This window comes from Pundamilia nyererei, unplaced genomic scaffold (genome assembly GCF_000239375.1).
Source record: "Pundamilia nyererei isolate P.nyererei 1_Seehausen unplaced genomic scaffold, PunNye1.0 scaffold00192, whole genome shotgun sequence".
NCBI lineage: Eukaryota > Metazoa > Chordata > Actinopteri > Cichliformes > Cichlidae > Pundamilia > Pundamilia nyererei.
In genome coordinates this window covers 876,099-895,325 of record NW_005187593.1, presented here as the reverse complement: position 1 = coordinate 895,325, position 19,227 = coordinate 876,099, and the positions used below count along the sequence as shown (strand labels likewise).

Below are 19,227 nucleotides of genomic sequence, written 5' to 3'. Positions count from 1 at the left end.
CTAATATGCTTAATTGGTAGTAGGCTTTCGAGCCTATACAGCTTGGAGTAGGACAACATGCATGAAGAGGATGATGTGGACAAAATACTCATTTGCCTAATAATTCTGCACTCCCTGTATTTCCCGAAGCGTTCTTCATGGTGGTGAGGTTGAATCTGTCTGAGGGAGGAGGCCCACCATTTCAAATGAGTTTGACACCCCTGCTTCTTGGCTTTTCTTGACAGTGGTTTTAGAAAAGGAAAACAGATAGGAATATGTTTTCATTTTGAAATGTAACTTTTCTTATCCTGTTTGAACCTCAATAGCAGCAGGTCTCTACTAAGGCCTTACCCATAAACTTTACTTTCAGTTTGTTGCATTCTTTAGAACCTTTATAATCTATTAAGTAATTTATAAGAAAGTTAATGCTGGTAGCATTTGCACGACTGTGGGTTTCTGTCAGTATTCTAATATGAAATCACTTAAAAATAGCCATCATAGCCAAAGAATAAACGTTAATGACTACTGTGGGCATCTCCTCGCGTTCCCTCCAACACAACCTTTTGCCGTTTCACCTTGTCATTTCCCCCAGCATCACTGTGATTAAGTGCAGCCTCGCAGTATTATCGTTGTCTTGTTAAATATACAGTATGTATTTCTCTTTGTTACCAGTGCTTATTTACATTGCCCACACAATTTTCTCTTCATCACATTAACTGTTGCTGCAGTGCACATAAACACAAATGTACTTTTGATTTGATTTGCTGCTGTGCTTTGGTGAACAGCTGCACAAGTCTTTTCCAGCTGTACTGTAATTGTCAAGCACTTAAAAAAAAAAAAAAAAAAAGGAACAAAAATAAGCCCTCAGCTGAAATATGAATGGTGCAGAACTATTTAAGCTCATTCGACACAGTGCATAATAAAGACATAAGAAAGTTATTTATTACACAGTGCCGCAGTCTGCAGTAGTGCTTTTGCAGATCTTCACAGAAGAGCCATTAAAGTCCCTAAAAGAGCCATTAGAAAAAATAAAGTGGCATCCATTTAGAAGTCCCCTCCTGTGAGTTGGAAAGATGATGACAATAGGGAGTGAGAGATGCTATGTGTAATGTACTGCTCCATTTCCACAGACTGGAAGTATCTGGGAGAACTAAGATAAGATGATGAGGCAGAATTAAGCTGGTTTCAGAGATCCCTTCAGAGTGACATAAGTCATTGTCTTGTACCACTTTCCCTGATTTTCTTATAGTTGTTAATGAACAGATTTATTCTTGGGATAACTGGGAGCTGTAGTCTTTTTTAGTGTGTGCGTATGGGGATTTTGTGTTGGCGTTTCTTTGCTTTGGATCTCACTCATCAGTCCAGAAGTGGACAGTTGCCTGCAGCAGACTGGGGCTTCTGTTCATGCCTTAATGGACAGAAAGAAGTAATCATGTTGGTCTCTGTGCACCAGTGCTATTAGATACAGAAACAGTGCAGCGGCAAGCACTTGACCTTCCTAAACAGAGATTTCATAATATTTTGCAGCATCTTGCATCATAAGACACTCTTCATTTTTAGTCAAAATGTCCTCCAGGGCTTCAAAAATGGACATTTGACAAAAACACTAGAAATCAAACTTTACTATTGTTAAAAACGGGTAATCATTGTAATTCACAACTAAATATTTCACTATATCCGTCCTTCCAACCCCATCCTCACCGGATCCTGCAGTAAAACAGATGGTGTCATGCTGCTGCTGCCTTCAAGTGTTCTTTTAAAGTGTTTGCCTCCAGATATAAAGTCGTTTTGGTGCAGTGACTGAATAGAAACTGCACATTAGGTAAGTTTTGTGTAGTCTGTCAGTGAATTTGCAGTGTATGTAAGACTCCTAAACACTGGAGAAACATCCGAAATTACATGAATTGATTTTTTGCTTTGAGGGGGGATGATTTTACAGTCATGTCTGAACCACAAACTGTGGGTTGGATGATATGTAATGTACTGCTTTGGGCAGACAGGCTGCTGCTTGTGGTTCTGTGGACTTGCTGATGTGGTGCAGAGGAACACAAGTCTGTATCCTATGGGTAAAAGACGTGGGCTTGAACTCTACTGTGTGGCAAATCCTTTAAAATGTAACACCCTCCATTTTCACTGTGCATACTGGGAAATAAGAATGAGCTCACAATTTTTTTCACATTTATTTAAGGTTTCTTTTTGTTGCATTGCTATTGTTATGTTCTGGTGGATAGACTGTATTTACAAGATGGCAATTGTATTATCATCCATTGCCTCAATTTTAGCATTTTCAGCTCTCGTTTTAATTTAGTGGCATCAAAAGTGACCACATTAGTGAGGTTTGTTAGCAATATGAACTTATTAGATGGCCTGTACCGCACAGCAAGATGTCATATCGGGGAGAAAATCACATTAAAAAGCTCTAAAAGGAATCAACACCACAAACATGCCAGAAAGAACCAGTTCAATGACTTGAAAGGTGAACTGGGCTCTCAGTAGGTGATAGGGTAAAGAGCACAGTCAATTGGGAGGGGCTTAGAGTCGAATTGTGCTCATCCACATCGAAAGGATACCAGCAACAGAGGAAGCTGTGATAATGCACAACCTTACTTTTCTTCACCGTGACGCATGGATAGCAGAAATGTTCATCCCAAGGTTTCAAAACAAGACGTCATAGTACATACGGTCACTGTTCATACGGTCACTGTTCATACTTTCTATAGTGGCCAAATTTATACTTTTCATATACAGCTTGTGGCAGAGTTTGGTGCTGACACTGTATGTTCATCATAAGATGTGCTTTTGTAATCACCTAGCTGTTTGATTCAGTTTTAGCTCCATAGCTCCAAATCATTCTCATTTAATAGCCATTAGTTGGATGCTGATATGTAGCTTTTTGTGTGCCAGCACATTTTGTACTTCTACAAAAGCTGCTTTATAATATGTACCATTTTTATGCTCACTGCTTTGGTCAGTATATTTTTTTTTTTTGCATCAATTCAAGGAAGCATAAAATCTGTAATATATCAAGTGCTGTACTGATGCCTGGTGCTTCAAAATGAATGAATCATTGTGTAGCATTCGCAGCGAGGCACTTCATTTGTTTTCTCTTTTTTTTTTTTATTCCCTCTGTCCCAGCTTTCCAGTTAGTGCCCCGCTGCTTCTCCATGTTGCAATTTATTCATCAACACAAACAGTCTCATTTCACAATGAGTTCAGTTTATAAAAAGATAGATTAGAAGATGGATCAGTGCTCCCCTTGTGACTAACCACACTCTATTCCCCTCTGTGGAGCTTGCAGAAATAACACATTTGGATATGTCTTTATCCTTTTGTTTCACTCCTATTTGGCTCATCATGGGTTCACAGGTCCATAGGCTCAGCAGGTATTTTTTTTCTTTCCTCCAGATGGCTACCCAGCTTCTGATCACATCCTAGCCAAGCTACTAAAAACCTGTGACTTTGTTTTATTAAACCGGCAAGCTGAGAACATTAATATATGCACTCCATGTGTCCACCAATCCCCTGTCTATTCAAATACGGACTGCTATGACCTTTCTTCACGTAACTCATATTAAATGTGTCTGCTGGTGATAAATTTCCACTTGAGCTCTGCTGGTAAAAGTATCTGCTAGTTCTCTGTTAATGACGGCATGTCCTGTAATCAACAGTGATTAATAGGTGCCATGGAATTGCTAATGTGCCCCACAGGGAGAGCTCTGAGCCGGTCGTATTACCAAGCGATGATTAAATGTTCTCGGTTTGGCCCCCGGGGAGCGATAGGCCATGACAGTGTGTCAGAGGACGGTGAAGGAATCTTCCATCTCAGACTTCCATTAGGGAGCACAACAGTCATCTCACTGTTATAAACTTGGGTCACATTTAATAAGAAGTTAGCTCATGTCAGTTTGTCTGCTTCAATTACACACTTGTTTGCTCATCTTTTTTTTGTCTTTTCTATTTGTTGTGATACACATTCAGAATTCATGGCTCATAGCGTTGCTGTTTTGGTTACTGCTGTCAAAGTTCTGTAGAACAATACCCGCTCACCATCGGACAGCACAAAGACAAAGTTAGCTACTAGCTGGTGATTGTATCATATCTTTCAGAAGCTAAACCCCCCTCCAGATATTTCCTTTAGCAGTTAGTGGAGGACAAACACAAAATTTTAAATGACTGCTACTCCATATTGATGATTCTGCAAAGCCCTTTTTGAATGAGATTATTGTTCTCTGGGGACTTATAGTAATTTGTGATAATTGTGGCTGCTGTCTGTGATCTTAATCAGTGGTCCCCAACCCCCGGGCCATGGACCGGTACCGGTCCATGAGTCGTTTGGTACCAGACCGCGATAGTTGAGGGTCGGGTGTGAAATTTATGGTTTTCAGGGTGGCTGATTGCTAATAGCTACTGGGATTATAGCTTACACTCATCAGGAGATGTCAACAGCCCTCTGCTTGTGTTACCTGTTGAGAGAACATGGTGCCACGCAAGCTAAAGAGGCACTTGGAAAGCAAATACCTTCTGAGAAAAACTTGATCTATTTAAGGAGACGCTGGATCTGAATCAGAGGCAGCAGGACCGTGTGTTAGACTGTGTAAAAGTGTCTGATAAGGTGAAGATGGCACAAATGAGCTGTAAAAAGTGCTTTCATGCGAAAGAACTGACAACATGTTAGGTGGCGGAGGCTGTTTTGAGCAGCTAGAAAATAGATGTGCCTTGACAGTTTGGCTTACCTTTAGGAGTGCCCACTGACCTGCCATATTTCGCCAAAACAGAGGTCCTGTGGTAATAGTCCACTAGGAATCTGGAAATTTGTTTGGAGTGTAGAGTAAGAGTAAAAGAGTAAGACAGACACTGTAAGAGAGAGACATGATAAATATGTAGCAACAAAGATGGCTGCAGAGTGCCAAGACTTTCTTTTATAAGGATTTTGAGTAAGCTTATATATAGCAATGTTCAAGCTGACATTTTTCTCTATCAACAGGCGCAGTAGATATAATGTGACAGTCTGTGGTGTAATGCCAGATCAGTGGCAAGCACCCAGAGACTTTCCTGTCAGCATTTTTTGCCACATGTGGGAATAAAGTCTGTAAATTTCCCAAATGTGCAGCATAAAATCCAGATGTATGGAGCTAATTTCCAAATCACATGAGGCATCTTGGTAATATTAGTCCCATGTAAATAAGTCTTATGATGGATAATTTAAATGACGATGTTACACCAGTTACTGCACTTTGTGTATAACTTTTCATTTCTATCTAACTTGATTTAACCTGTAACTGCTACAAACTCATTACCTTGGGGCCTCAACTCCACTCCCTCAAGTGGGATGGGATAAAAAAACTGTCTGATCCATGTTTGGCAGCCAAACTCAAAAGATTATGTTAAGATTAATAAAAAACAAAAACATGATGTAACACTTCAGTATGCTGTTTCCAACTTGTTTTTGAACCGGTTTAAAGATAAAGTGACTCCAAAGGCAGCCATGCATCTCATCCATCTCATTATCATTAAAAAGTTTTGGGTCTTTTGATGGATTTAAGCTTGTTCCTACCCAGAGGGGCCTCCATGCTGAGTAGCTACAGGATATCTGTCTAGTGTATTTGCAGTCAAAATACTATCAGAACTCACATTAATAATTTCTGCTGCATCCTCCCTAATTCTGCAACGAGAAGGGAAAAAAAGTTTAGGAAGAACGTTTATAGGATTTTAGGTCATAATGAAATTCATGAATGTCCTCCCTTCTGATTGTGTGATAATAAATATAAGCTACAGTGTAAATACAGCTTACAGACAGATTCACGCAAATTAATCATTAAACATAGAAGTATACTCCTAAGATTTAAAAAAAAAAGTGTGAAAGGGAAGTTTGCACTCTATTTTAAAAAATAGCTACTGAGTAAGGAATGGATTATTTATTACACAATACAACACTGGCACTGCCTTCGTGTTAAAGTCTCATGAAGAATTCAGACTCTGTGATATAAATGTAAATAATTTCCTCGTGAAAAAAAATAGAACCCATTAAACTCAAATCAAAAGCATATTGACATTACCACAGAGTCGGATCAAGAGTAGGATTGGCATTATTTTACCAAATATAACACCATTTAATCACTTCGTGAAGCAAATTATCTGAATTCCACTAATAAGTTAAAAAATCTTTTTAAAGTTTTGTTCTCGTACATTGCACAAGATAAATGTATCACAGTTAAATTGCATCAAAGTACAGACTGTTCCCAGTACAATAACTCAAACCACATTCCCTGTGGCTACTCGTTATAAGAACATAATTGCATTGTGCTTTATTGTACCTGCTGAAAAAACTTCGAAGTGAAATATCCTCTAAAAACAATCTGAACCCTGACAGAGAAAACTTAATCTGGCCCACATACTCATGTCAAACTGAGAAAACAGCCTATAAATTTGACATTTAAAAAAGCTGTGTTGTTGAGATGTCAACATGTAGCAAGTGTTATTCAGGAGAAACAGCTACACTTTGTGAGTCTTTATACGTCGATGCCAGCAGGCATTCTGTAGTTTTTAATAAAGAAGCCCGGCTGAGTGTGTGGTATGTTTGAACTTTTTTCTGGAGTGAGAGGTATGAAGGTTTTTCTCTGTCAAAAGTTGAGGTTGAAAACGTCAAACCCAAAACTTGCTTTAGTTATATACTGGTTAATGAGACTAGGTAAGTGATTGTGGGGACTCTCTGCCTTGCAGTTCTCTCAGCATGATCTGGAGTGTCTCAAGAACAATTAGATGAATTGTTTTTTTGCATCATCACTTCAAACCTTTCACTGATCCTGAGATATAACCCAACCTCTATTGGATGAAATGTCATATAACCCCCACACCATCACACTAACAGAAGCCTGAACCATTGATACAAGCAGGATAGATTCATGTTTTCGTGTTGTTTGCACCAAAATCTGACCCTACCATGACAGGAGTGGCGCCCAGGGTGGTCGTTTTCTGCTGTGTTATTCAGAGATGTTCTTTTCCACACCTTGGTGGTAATGAATGGTTAGTTGAGTTACTGTTTCCTTCCGATCAGCTTGAAGCAGTTCTGGTATCTGACTGCTGGTAACTGGATATTTTCTCTTGTTCAAACCATTCTCTGTAGAGACGGTTGTGTGGCGGGGATCTCAGTCGATCCAACAGTATCTGAAAATGCTCAGACCACTGAGAGAGATGCCATGTTCAGAGTTACTTAAATAACCTTTCTTCTTGATTCTGGTTCTTGGTTTAATTTTCAGCAGGTTGTCTTGACCATGTCTGCACAACTAAATGAAATGAGCGGCTAATAAACTGATAAGTGGATCTGGAATAGTGATCACACCATGTTACCAGCAAGCAAGCACTTGGTGATGGTGGTGAGGAAGAACTCCCTTTTAAGAGGAAGACACTTGTGACAAAAACATGCTGGGGGGTTAGAGTGAAATAGAAGACATTGTATTGTCTTGCATTGTTAATGTTTGTACAACACTGTCAACCTGCTTTCATGTACAATAGGAATTTTACCATTCTTGCTGTTAGCCATTTAGTGTTAGCTACTCGTACAGAGCAAAGAGCACAAAATAAGAAAGGTTGTAAACTTTTAATGATGCTACATTTATGTTTCTGTGGACTCTGAGGGGAAACATGTTGTTTGTATAACAGAATTTAAAGTTTTTGTGACAAGTTGTTACAGCAGAAAGTTTTTCCTTTATGCAGAGTCACTTTTTTAATACGGGTAATAAGGAACAAAGTTTTGCCCAGTAATGAGTCCTTCCAAAAGGGAAGGACTTGGCTCGGAGAAAGAAAGACACTAAGCTGTCCCTTATGATTAATTCAAATCAGATGAAGCATGAACCTCATAGGAGTGTTGCTTAGATAATTACAGCAAAGGAGATGGGAGCAAATGTTGTCCTGCTGACAAAACCAAAGTCACGGGAACAATTAATGAAGGCAAAGAAAGCTTGATTATCGACTCGGGCGTTGGGTTTTGCTCAGAGGGACAGCAGTGGTTTAAGTATTTGCATGGTGCCTGACTCTAATGTTAAATGTGGCTTTAAAAAAAGAGAGAAGTGGATTGTTATTTATGGATGTAGATTGGCCAAAGAGATCTGCTTTTGCTCAGCAAGCTCTACAAACACATGGGGAGTGCGTCCAGTTAAAGGAGTTAGCAGTTCTCTGCTCCTGTATTGTTTCCTGTTGTGCAGAGTGTTTCCCAATGTAAATGCATGCTTCAGTCATCTCGGTTTTCTCTTTTTTAATGTTTATTAATGCCTGACTTCTCCTCTTAATATTCAGGCCAGTGTCGCACTTTGTTAACATACGGAGAGTAGCTTAGGGACCTGGAGTGGAAAGGTTTTCTATGCTCACTTTATTCCGCCTGCTTGAGGTTCTAGTTTAACGCTACTGCGATCCAAATATACAGTAAACAGCATCTGAATACTGATGATTACCACATTCAGAAAAAATGCTAGAGTTTCTGTGTAGCTGCAAGTAATGACTGTTTTTTGTGCTTATTTATAAGATATGTAGTTTATTTTTAATAAGCCCTTGTTATGCCATTCCTTTCCCCCTCTCATACAGTATATATACAATGTTGCAAGAGTGGATGCTCATATTACACAATGAATATGAAGTCTGTTTGTGAGGGGCGACCAATCGGCAGAAAGAAGGCTCAAAGAGAAGGTAAAAAGCCCAGAAAAAGTAATAAATCCAATTCAATTTATTTATTTATACAGTGCCAAATCACAACAATTGTTGCCTTAAGGCAAGCAAGTTGCCTATAACATCCACTGGTTGGACCTGTTAGCTGGATCTTCCAGAATGAAGCTTTTAAGTTTTATTTTTGTATCATTTTATTTTGGAATCACAGGACCGGGCACAGAATAGGACAAGACATGGATACAGAGCAATCATACGGGTGTAAACACTAACATCAGTGTACAGGTGGTTGTGTGTGCTGTGTATGCCGTGTTTTATATGAGTGTGTATGACTGCTCAGTCTGGACCCATAATAATAATGGAGGGTGCGGGGAGGTACTGGTGATGTGTCTGCCCCCAGCCACTGGCACCAAGATAAGGTCACCATCAGGTGGTCAGGCAGTGACTCAGCATGCTAAGGTCGGCCAGAGCATCAGTTCTGTTGTTTTCTAATGAAATTAACTTTTCCTCTGTTCTAATATTTATACTCTTTGGGATTTATTTGGGTTGTTTAGATTTATAATATGCAAATCACTAGATCGCTGGCTGACCTTGACAGCATGGAGTTGACCTACTGGAAGACTTGCTCCAGGAGAGTAGTCGAGAAAATGTTAACAGTAACTGGACTTAATTGTGTTGCCTCTTCTAGAGTTTCACCTGCAGCATGATAGATCCATATATCGTAAAAGGCATAAGTAGATAAAATACCAAGATCATATCTCTACCAAGGGTGAACATCCTACATACCTCACAGTATGTAGAAAATTTATTCAATGGTAGAAAACACTTACAAAAATTCCTGCATCCATTGACTGCAAAAGCATTTCTGAACTGGACCAAACCCAGCTGGACTACCTGTGCACTACAAGGTGTATCAAAAAAAAAAAATCCGTTCTCAAAAGGCTATATTTTTTAAAGTAACAGGTATAGAAGCTTGCAGTAACTTTTAAAGTACATGGCTGAATATATAGTTTTGCATATAAAACTTCCAATGTTCACAAGTCCTCAGTGTCGCCGCCCCCATACGATAGTGAAACTTGTCTCATACTGTTGTGAGCGTGTCTGAAGTCACAGCAGCTATTGCTGTTGTTATGCTAACTACCGATATCCACAGCCACTGAAAAAAAAAAGTTGGCACATTTTTTCCAGAATGCTGAGAAAAAAGTCAGAATTATGAGATTAAAGTCAGAATTCCTTTTTCTCAGAATTCTGATTTTTTTTCTTCTCAGAATTCCGAACTTAATCAAATTTTTTTTTTAAATCCGAATTCTGGAAAAGAAGAAAAAAAGACATGTCCACTTTTTTTCCCATTGGCCCTAATCCACTTTGATTATTACTGCTGAATGCCTGCGGAATCAAAGCACTTGGAAACTGGATTATTCAAATTTGAAAATAGGAGTTGAAATTGTAGTAATAACAGCTGCAGTAGCTGTAGAAGTAGCCTTCTTATTTTTCTTCTCGTTCTTTGGGCGGCTTCCTTAAAAATACTCAGTTGCTGGGTTTGGTAAGTGTCCATCTTGGCAGGATTGGGATTGTGGTCATGGTTAAAAGAAACCACCGGTGGTATAAGGCTGATGTTTTGCTGACCCATCGAGCAACCTGAAATTCATCAGCCTGACAGCAGGTCAAACTGTGATTTCTACAGCTTTTCCTCAGCTCCTTTAGAAGCTGCCTCAGAAATGACCGTACCTCATCATGTCTAACCTCAAGACGGGAGATTTATAGCACCGCTCCACTTGAACACAATCACGGAAGCTGAGCGTGTTTGCCTCGTTTTCAATTATTCATTGATGTGTTTAATTCTTTCTCGGCCGTCTATGAGGCTCCCCGGGGCCTGAGTGTAAACAGTGCTGTGAGCAGCGCGCTCTGTTTTCGTCTGGCTGCCTGTGAACTCTGTCAGAGGCCTTTAGTTTGACAGATGGAGAACCTTAGGCTCAGATTCACCGTGTCAGTCTGTCTGAGGAATGAGATTTCAAGACAGGGCAACTTTACTCAGACTGGATATTTTTGGAACAAACAATCAAACTAGATCAGAAGGCGATGTGTTTGCTATTATACTGCAGCTCAGGGCTTCCAATTCTCACACATATACGTGCATCATCGACCTTACCTCAGCGTCCATATTCCTCCACAAACCTGAAGCCTCCAGTATTCCAGTAAACTGAGTAAATAGATGTAATTAGATCAATACGAGTATCATTTTTTATCTGAGAAATCAACCCCTCAGGCTCACACTGCAGTATTTTCCCTCTCAGAGCTGCATCGTTACTCTTAAATGCATCGCTAACGACCTCATCTATAAACTGCTGCGACGCCGTCTAAATTAGAGAATGATGACTTCCAAAATGTCAGTGCTAAATATCTGCTTCTGCAACACACGTCACAAATTTCAGAATTTGAAATTCATACCTCCTCCAGTGCTTCAAAACTATTAGAACTGTAAAATTTCTTCTGCCTCTCTTTTGCTCCTGGTTCCTGCTGTGCACAGACGCAGCTTGAAAGAGATCACGCCAAAATGAACGGACCGCATTCATGACGAAGAAAAAAAATTAGTATAAAATGTACCCTATGCTGCCCTCAAAAAGAAAGTATTTTACTTAATCTCTCTAGCTGTTATGGTTTCTAATGCGCACAGCTGTTCAGTTGTAAGCTTTTTTGCGCAACTCCTCAGGATCGTTAGAAAGATGGTACATGAGTTGGGGCTGCAGCCCCGCAGACCTCTGGTTATCGCCCACATTTGCAGATATTCAAACACATCTGGTGTTGTGCCCACTGACAGCTGTGCACACAGAAGTAGAGAACATCATTAACCATATATCTGCATTCAAGCCAGTAAAAAACTACTCTCAAAATATTCTCATTCCTTTTTTTATTCAAGACATTTGGGTATTCATTTACACTTTACTCCTCCGATAAAAGCATCAAAGGGTAAACTGCAGTGATCCTGAAACCGTGACTGGATTCTCAATATGTGTCATGTATTGGCTTTTGTGAAAATAATGTGAGCTACCGCCAACACAGTTGAACTCTCATTATGTTACTAATAGAGACATCAAGATAAACTGAAGTCCAGCAGCAGTGCTAGCTAACTGTGGGGATACATGTGTTTTTCAGTTTATTATTACGTGTGGCTCCATAATGTGGTGTTTTAAACATTTGCCTAGCAAGCAAATATCCACAGTTTGATTCCAGGAGGAGATACGAATCCCTTCGAGCTTGCATCACAAAGGGCTTAAAAAACAGTCACCAATCTGTTGACTCATCTCTAAAGGCTCATTTTATAGCATACTATACTTTCATGCTTTCGAGAAAAATAAAATCAATCGAATAGCCTAGATCGAGAGAGGAGTAAGAACGTCAAACATCCATCAAACCTGTCTGCATCACAGGTCTTTAATGATAGCTTGTTCATCGAGCAACAAATGAGACAGAATTTACACTTTGGTGAACATAAATGGTTTATCAGTGTTGTTATTTAAAAACAAGCCGTGGTTATAATAGCCTCTGTATGTGAAGGTGAAAGTCTGCAGCTATCAAACAAATGTTGGCGTTAAAAAACAGAAACTTGATATTTCTCGCTTTGTCTCGAATCTTCATCAACGTTCCTCGGTTGTGACAAGCTTTCCTGTCAGCTTGAAACTGTTTGGGCGTTTTCCTTTGACCTGAAATCAACAAGACATTTTCACCCAGAGAAGCGCCGCTCGCTGGATGTTTTCTTCTTTGGACCATTCTCTGTAAACCCTACAGATGGTTGTGTGGGAACATCCCAGTTTGAATAACCTTTCCTCATCAGGTTGTCTTGGTTATGTCTACATAACGAGATACCTTTGATTGGCTGATCAGAGATTTACGTTAACGAGTAGTTCACTAGGTTTACTTAATAAGTGTAGATGTATTTAAAGTCTATATTTTAAAAATATAGAAAAGGCTTGTAGCTCTTCGTCCAGCCAAAACCGAGAGCCCATCTACCAATCTGACATTCACTCATTCAACCCTGTTCCTTATAACAAGGCATTCACAGTGTTTTAAAAAACCCTGTACTCATTCATTTTAAATTTAGCACACACATATGCTCAGTGACACAGATCCTGCAGCTTCCCTGTGACTCTGTGCATCATCACCCAGGAAAACATGGGAGAAAAATAAGTGCTACAGATAAAACGAGGACAGACTGAGAGTGAGAGCACACATGTCTGAGTGTGTTTTCACTGAGAGAGACCCGATGTCTGTAAGATTCATTTCAAGGCAGTCAAGTCATTTCCCCACTCATGATTGTGCGGGCACATGTGTATGACTACACGTAGGCTGAATCAGAGGGTGTGTGAATGAGGGAGTGCGTCATTGTGAGTACTTTTGTGTCTGAGGGTTGGAGTAGGAAATGGGTTTTTGCTCTCAGAATGATATGTAAGACTTTTATCAGTGTAGTACACAGTGTTATTATTTCATCCTTGATAAATTACAGTTTGTTATTTTTACATCGCCCACCACGCTGCCACTGATATATTCATAAATTCCCTCCAGGTGATTTGGTCTCCCGGGCCATGCACCACCTCCAGCCGCTGCACATCAAGAATGCCAGCAACGGGACTCCGGTCCACCAGAAGGCCAACACCACAGTGCACTGGGAGCCCGAAGCCCTCTATACCCTGTGTTACTTCATGCACTGCCCGCAGATGGAGTGGGAAAACCCCAACGTAGAGCCATCCAAAGTCACCTTACAAACTGAGAGGTGAGTCCAACAGAGGCTTCAGACACTCGGGGAATCAGGTGTTTTGTACTGTGACCACATTCAGGTTAGCTCAAAGAGACCATCCAGCTGACTCAGCTTAATAGTTTAAATTCTGTAATCCCAGGAGAAAACTGAATAATCGATAGCATTTTTAAAAGATGAGCAATAATGCACAAAACATGTCGTCCTGGAAGCAAAACATCCTGCACTTGTTAACCTGGCCCGTTGAGATTATTTCAGTAACGTCTCCTCCCACTCACCCTGTCTGTCTGCAGTAATGACTTTACTTTCCCTGTGTGCATGTAAAAGGGCAGGAGTCTTTTAGTCAGCAACATGGGCTGACAGCTGAAGCAGGCAGGTAAGGAGCTTGGGAAGGCTCTAGACTAACCTTACCGAACCAGCAGTTTGGGATTGCAATGCATAAATATATCTCGAGCTTCTCAGAAATACTCGGCCTGACCTCAGGAGGTGCAGATAAAATCTGAGGTCTAAGGGTTGGTTTCTCCCCAAATTAGATCCTCACAGCAGCTAAACCACTCATGCATTTGAGTGCTATGCATGTTATTCAAAGTCAACTCATTAAAGTAAAATTCATAGCTAAAAAGTTGGTATTAGATCTCATGGGGCCAGTTTCTTGTCATATTATAAATATGCCAGGTGATTTGGTGATTCTAAATTGTCCACAGGTGTGGATGTGAGTGTGAGTGGCTGTCTGTCTCTATGTGTTAGACACGTCCACGTTATATCCAGCCTCTCACCTAGTGTCAGCTGTGATAAGGCTTCAGTCTCTCCTGAGACTTTAAGTTGGATAAGCAGTTGAGAAAATAGATGGCTGGATAGAGTGCAAGTGGCAATCCACTAAAGAAACTTGCTGGGAAAATGGTAAGTTAATGTGGCTTGGGTTTGTCCCTCCATTTTCTTTCCTTTTTAGAATTTGAATGCTCTGTCTACGCTATAACAAGATTAGCACATGGCTTTTATTTCTGCTCTCAGTTGTTTACAAGGATTTACCACTGACTGGTGATAATCTGAACAAAGACAGAGAATATACTGGTTTATTTCCTGGAAAAAACTGATTATGGGTTCAAGAAAACCAGTGATTGTCAGCAACAAACGCAAAAAGAAAGCTTAATATGTCAAAACTTTTAAGTGGAACTCGCCTTGTGATCAATTTTGCACAGTAAAAGAGCTTAAAATGAGCAATAGTTATTCCTCTGCTTCAGTCAGTTAACTATGCTGAGCTATTTAAAAAAAATTCATAGCTATTATTATTTCAAAATTATTCCATAACAGCACAATTGTTGCACTTGATTAATACAGTGCTATCTACCTGCTAAAAATGCAAATTGGAGCTTCATCAGTTCTGTGTATGGAGAGGGAAAGAAAACGAGAGACTGAGGAGTATTTTTGTTGTTTGTAACTGTGGTCATATACAGAGAATATTCTACCCGCTGTAAGTGAATGGATATCATCTGAACACGTAAAGTCATGGCCTTTCCCCAGCTCTTTATTCTTTTTTCTAACATCTTTATGATTCTATATCCGTTTCTATATTTGCAAGTTTATTGGGAACAATGTTGTCTAAAACCACCAACATTACACTGGTTTGATGTGAAACTGGTGTATCTGCAATGGGAAAATTAACTTGAAGCAGATACTGTTGTAAACGATGGATTGAGTTTATTAAGCCGTTTAGGTCAGATTTAAGCTAAAGGACCAAGAGTTGTACTTTTATTTTGCATTGTTTAGTCTGATTTGACATTATTTTATTTATCTTTTCCTGTTTTTCCCATCTTTGTTGTTTTACTATTTGGATCTAAAAGAATTTCTATAATGTTACATGTCTCATACTTTTGAATTTAAAAAGAAAAAAGAACATGGAAAGTTTAGGCTCCAGTCCTGCAGGGCTAAAGACGAGTCAGTGATCCCCCGGCAACTTCTATTCACTAGGGAAAAAGGTGCATTCCCAAATTGAATTGGGAGTGTGTTGCTTGGGGTTGTTCAGTGAAATTGGTTGCAAAAAGCTTGGTGTACCAAAAAAAAAACTGTGTTCTCTTTGCCCTTTAGCAGATTGCCACAGTTCAGTTTAATTCAATTTAATTTTATTTACATAGTGCCAATTCACAACAACAGGTAAAGAACCTATAGAGAAAACCCCAACAATCAAACAACCCCCCTATGAGCAAGAGACAGTCGAAAAGAAAAACTTCCTTTTAACAGGAAGAAATCTTTGCCAGAAACAGGCTCAGGGAGGGGCAGCCATCTGATTGGGCGTCACAGGGGATGGCAGGTGCCTTTGTTTTGGTTGGCTGGCAGACAACAACTTGTATGGAAATGTTAGACACCTACATACAGGGCGGTAGTAAAACTGTGAAGAGTTCAACAGTAGGTTTGTTCTTAAAGTAAAAGATTTGCTTCACTGCTTATGCCTGGAAGTTGAAAGGGAGCCTTCTCTGTTTCACTACCACCTAGACAGTAGTTGGTTTAGTTGGTGAGTGTTTGCAGCCAAGTCGGAAACTTCCATGCAAACTATGACCAAAGCAACTGCAAGGAGATTTTTGTTGCTGCATCGTATACCTCTTTGCAACCAATTCTACCTAGCATCTGACAGCAATTCCAGCAACCTAGCAACAAGTGGTTGCCAGGGGGGTGCTGACTAGTCTCTAAGCTTGTGTAACTAGGGTGTTACCAGTAACAGTTGACTAGTAAACTAATAAGATGGACTACAATAGCTTAGCTAATGGTGGTACCTTTTGTCAAAAAATGACATCAGTCTAGTCCAGACAGGTCCAGTGGGGTAGCAACAAACTAAAGGAAACCTAGCACACTCTGATATGTGATCATTTTAGAGAAATTTTTTTGTCTACGTGTAGAAGCAAATGCTATTCCTGGTGGCATTTAGGTATTTTCATCCTTTCAACCACATTGCCACTGTCAGTTATACCAGTTAGTGCAAATGTTCCTTGACCCTCGCACAAGTTTTTCGCACCACAAGCGATCTGGTAAGAAGCTGTGTGCTGCTCAGCGCTGACACTTCCCTAGGCCTTGAGCAGATTGATGGGAACCAGGGGGACTTTTCTTGGATGGACGGATGGACAGATATTCAAACATCTTTCTTCCACTCTGCAGAGATAGAAACTCAATCCTGACGACCCCGGGGAGCACTAGGAATGTCAGGCTGAGTGACATGTCAGCAGGTTCAGGCCCCCGGAGAGAAAATTCTCTATTTAGCATTCAACTGAAAGGTTGAAGACAAGTCAAAAAGGGCCTGAAAGACACAGCAGGATGAGAGGAAGACAGAATATGATCAAATGAGATAAGATCATCTTTTTGGGTTATTTTGGGGGAACTTCAGACGAGCTTCAGTGAGGTGAAAAATTACTGCAATGACTTTTACACCTGAGCTTTGAATATTTACCTGATGTAAATTTGCTTTAGAAGAAGAGAAGTGTTTCTGCAAGACTTCAATTTTTAAGTTTAGTGGTAAGTAAAAGTAGTGAGAGAGCTGCTTTGATGTATTTGGTAATTTGGAACAGACGTTTACTCTGGCAGTTCTGGCTGTTGTATGTTGCTGCAGGCCAACTGTCTGCATCGATGGATAACATTTCCCGCAGTGTTTTCATTCCAGACTTGGTCTCTCCTCTTTTTCAAACCTTGCAATGTAAAATACATCTTCCAAAAGCTCAGTGAAAAGGGAGGAGCTCTGCATTGTTGCATTGGTCAGCCAAATGCTAAGCAGAAAGGAAAACCCTTCTTTTTTTTTAATGCAGTTCAGTTCCTGGCACACTGTTGGTGTACAGACAAGGAAAGACTGAGTTATGGAATGAGAAACTGATGCACACACAGTGTTGAGTAGTAAAACGTCAGTATCTGAAAGCTGGTGCCTTGATAAAACATGTGCTTACAGCAGATTTACCAGACGCCTGCATAAACAGCAAGCATAGCCATCACTGATGGTTTCTCTCACTTGGGTACGGGGCTCGTGTTGGAAATAATTTTCTTTCTCTAAGAAATTATAGTTGCTAGAGGGTCATAAGGGAGAAAAGCTCTGAACAGACCTTTACTGATGGACCTACAATATAATTTAACTGACTGTAACATGAAATCAGCCTGTTTAATTTGATGCTTTAAGGTTTCCCAATGTCCATCTGAGACTTCCTCATAGGTTTAAAGGCCTATGACCTGGATGACTGAGAACCTTCACAGACACATTTTTAAGTAGTTTTTGGCATTTTATTAGTAAACTGGGATCTGGTGAGTCAAAATTACTTATAACTCGATCAGTATTAATGATTTCAAGTATCCTGAATAGCTTAGTTTATAAAGAGGATATTAAAGGGTGTATAACTATAAAAAGGAGAAAGCTCGCTAATGAAAACCATGTGAAAGAAATGTTTTTGTAATTGTCTACAAATTACCCACTTCAGAGAGTAAGACACTCCAAAAAGTATATATTAGCCATGGTTATTCTGTTTGCTCGCTAATGCAGGGTAGAGAAAAGCACCACTTTACAAGCTTGATAGGATAATTATTAGAAATGAGTAGGATGTACATGGAACATGCTGCCAAGAGAAGAAGAGTCTTTTAGATCAGTCCAGTCTGTTCAGTCTTTAACCAAATCTCTTTTTTACAATAATTTATCATTGTGAGGTTGAAGTGGAGAGGACCCAAACCAGGACATGTGGGCAGAAACAAATGAGTCTTTGGCTGAATCACAAAAGGTTACATGAACCAGGAGTCCAGGGAACACAGAACACAAGCAGGGAAATCAATAGTAGGATTTGACAAAGGGAGACGTATGAATATACTCTGGGGAGTAATTATGGATTAGAAATATGAGGCGATAGAGACACAGGTGCATGTGATCCACACAGGTGAAGATAATCAGACAGATGGGAAGTAAAGACTGGAACAAGACACACAAGAAAATCTACAGAAACAAGAAGACTTGATATGACAACAAATACAAGAGAATGGAAACTACAACCACAACTGACCGTGTGCTCAGGCTGCAGAAACCCAAGAAAGAAGAGGAGCAAGGAGAAGAGCCATCATGGAATGACAGGCCCCTGCCTGGTATTTACCACCAGCAGACAGAAGAAGTGGCTAACAATAGGAACGAGAATGACCGAGCCAAGATCTGATTGGACTTCGAGATACAGACAGACAAAGTGGTGATGGCTAACCAACCGGACATAGTGGACAAGCAAAGGAAGACAGCCATAGTGATTGGAAGTTATAGTCAGCAACATCAGGAAGAAGGAACACGAGAAGCTGGAAAAGTACCAAGGGCTGAGCGAAGATGTGGAGGGTGAAGGTAATAGTGGTCCCAGTGGTAATCAGAGCACTCGGTGAAGTGACTCCCAAGCGAGGCGAGTGTCTCCAGAAGATCCCAGGAACAACATCCAAGATCTCTGTCCAGAAGAGCGCAGTCCTAGGAACAGCAAATATACAGGACCCTCAAGCTCTCAGAGGATCTGTTAGAGACAGTTAGAGGATCCGAGCTAGAAGGATAAATCGCCCGCAGGGATGAGAGAGGAATTTGGTTTCTTTAATAAGTATTTCCCATTGGGATTTTGTTGAGACACCTGGGGGAATTCTAAGTTCTGGATTGGCCTACAAGAATACATCATCCCAGCACACTCTGTAACACATATTGTTTTTATATATTCAAAAATATATAACAATAACATAATTATAAACATATCCCTCATTTTCTTAAAAAAACAAAAAGCGGAGGTTAAATAAAAGTGGACTGTTGACACTTAGGAAAATATTTCATAAGTGTTATTAATATAAAGTATCCAAATTTAATTCTGCTAACG

At 40.0% G+C, this 19,227-nt stretch overlaps 1 protein-coding gene across 2 annotated transcripts in view; it reads left to right on the top strand.

Annotated features, from left to right (window-relative positions):
* Nucleotides 1-19,227, top strand: part of LOC102195353 (ankyrin repeat and BTB/POZ domain-containing protein BTBD11-A) — a 236,889-nt gene that overhangs the window by 175,026 nt on the left and 42,636 nt on the right. For both annotated transcript variants that reach the window (XM_005747263.2, XM_005747262.2), the window contains exon 3: nucleotides 13,195-13,402. In XM_005747263.2, the coding sequence (XP_005747320.1) occupies nucleotides 13,195-13,402 (208 nt within the window). The remainder of the gene's footprint in view (nucleotides 1-13,194; nucleotides 13,403-19,227) is intronic.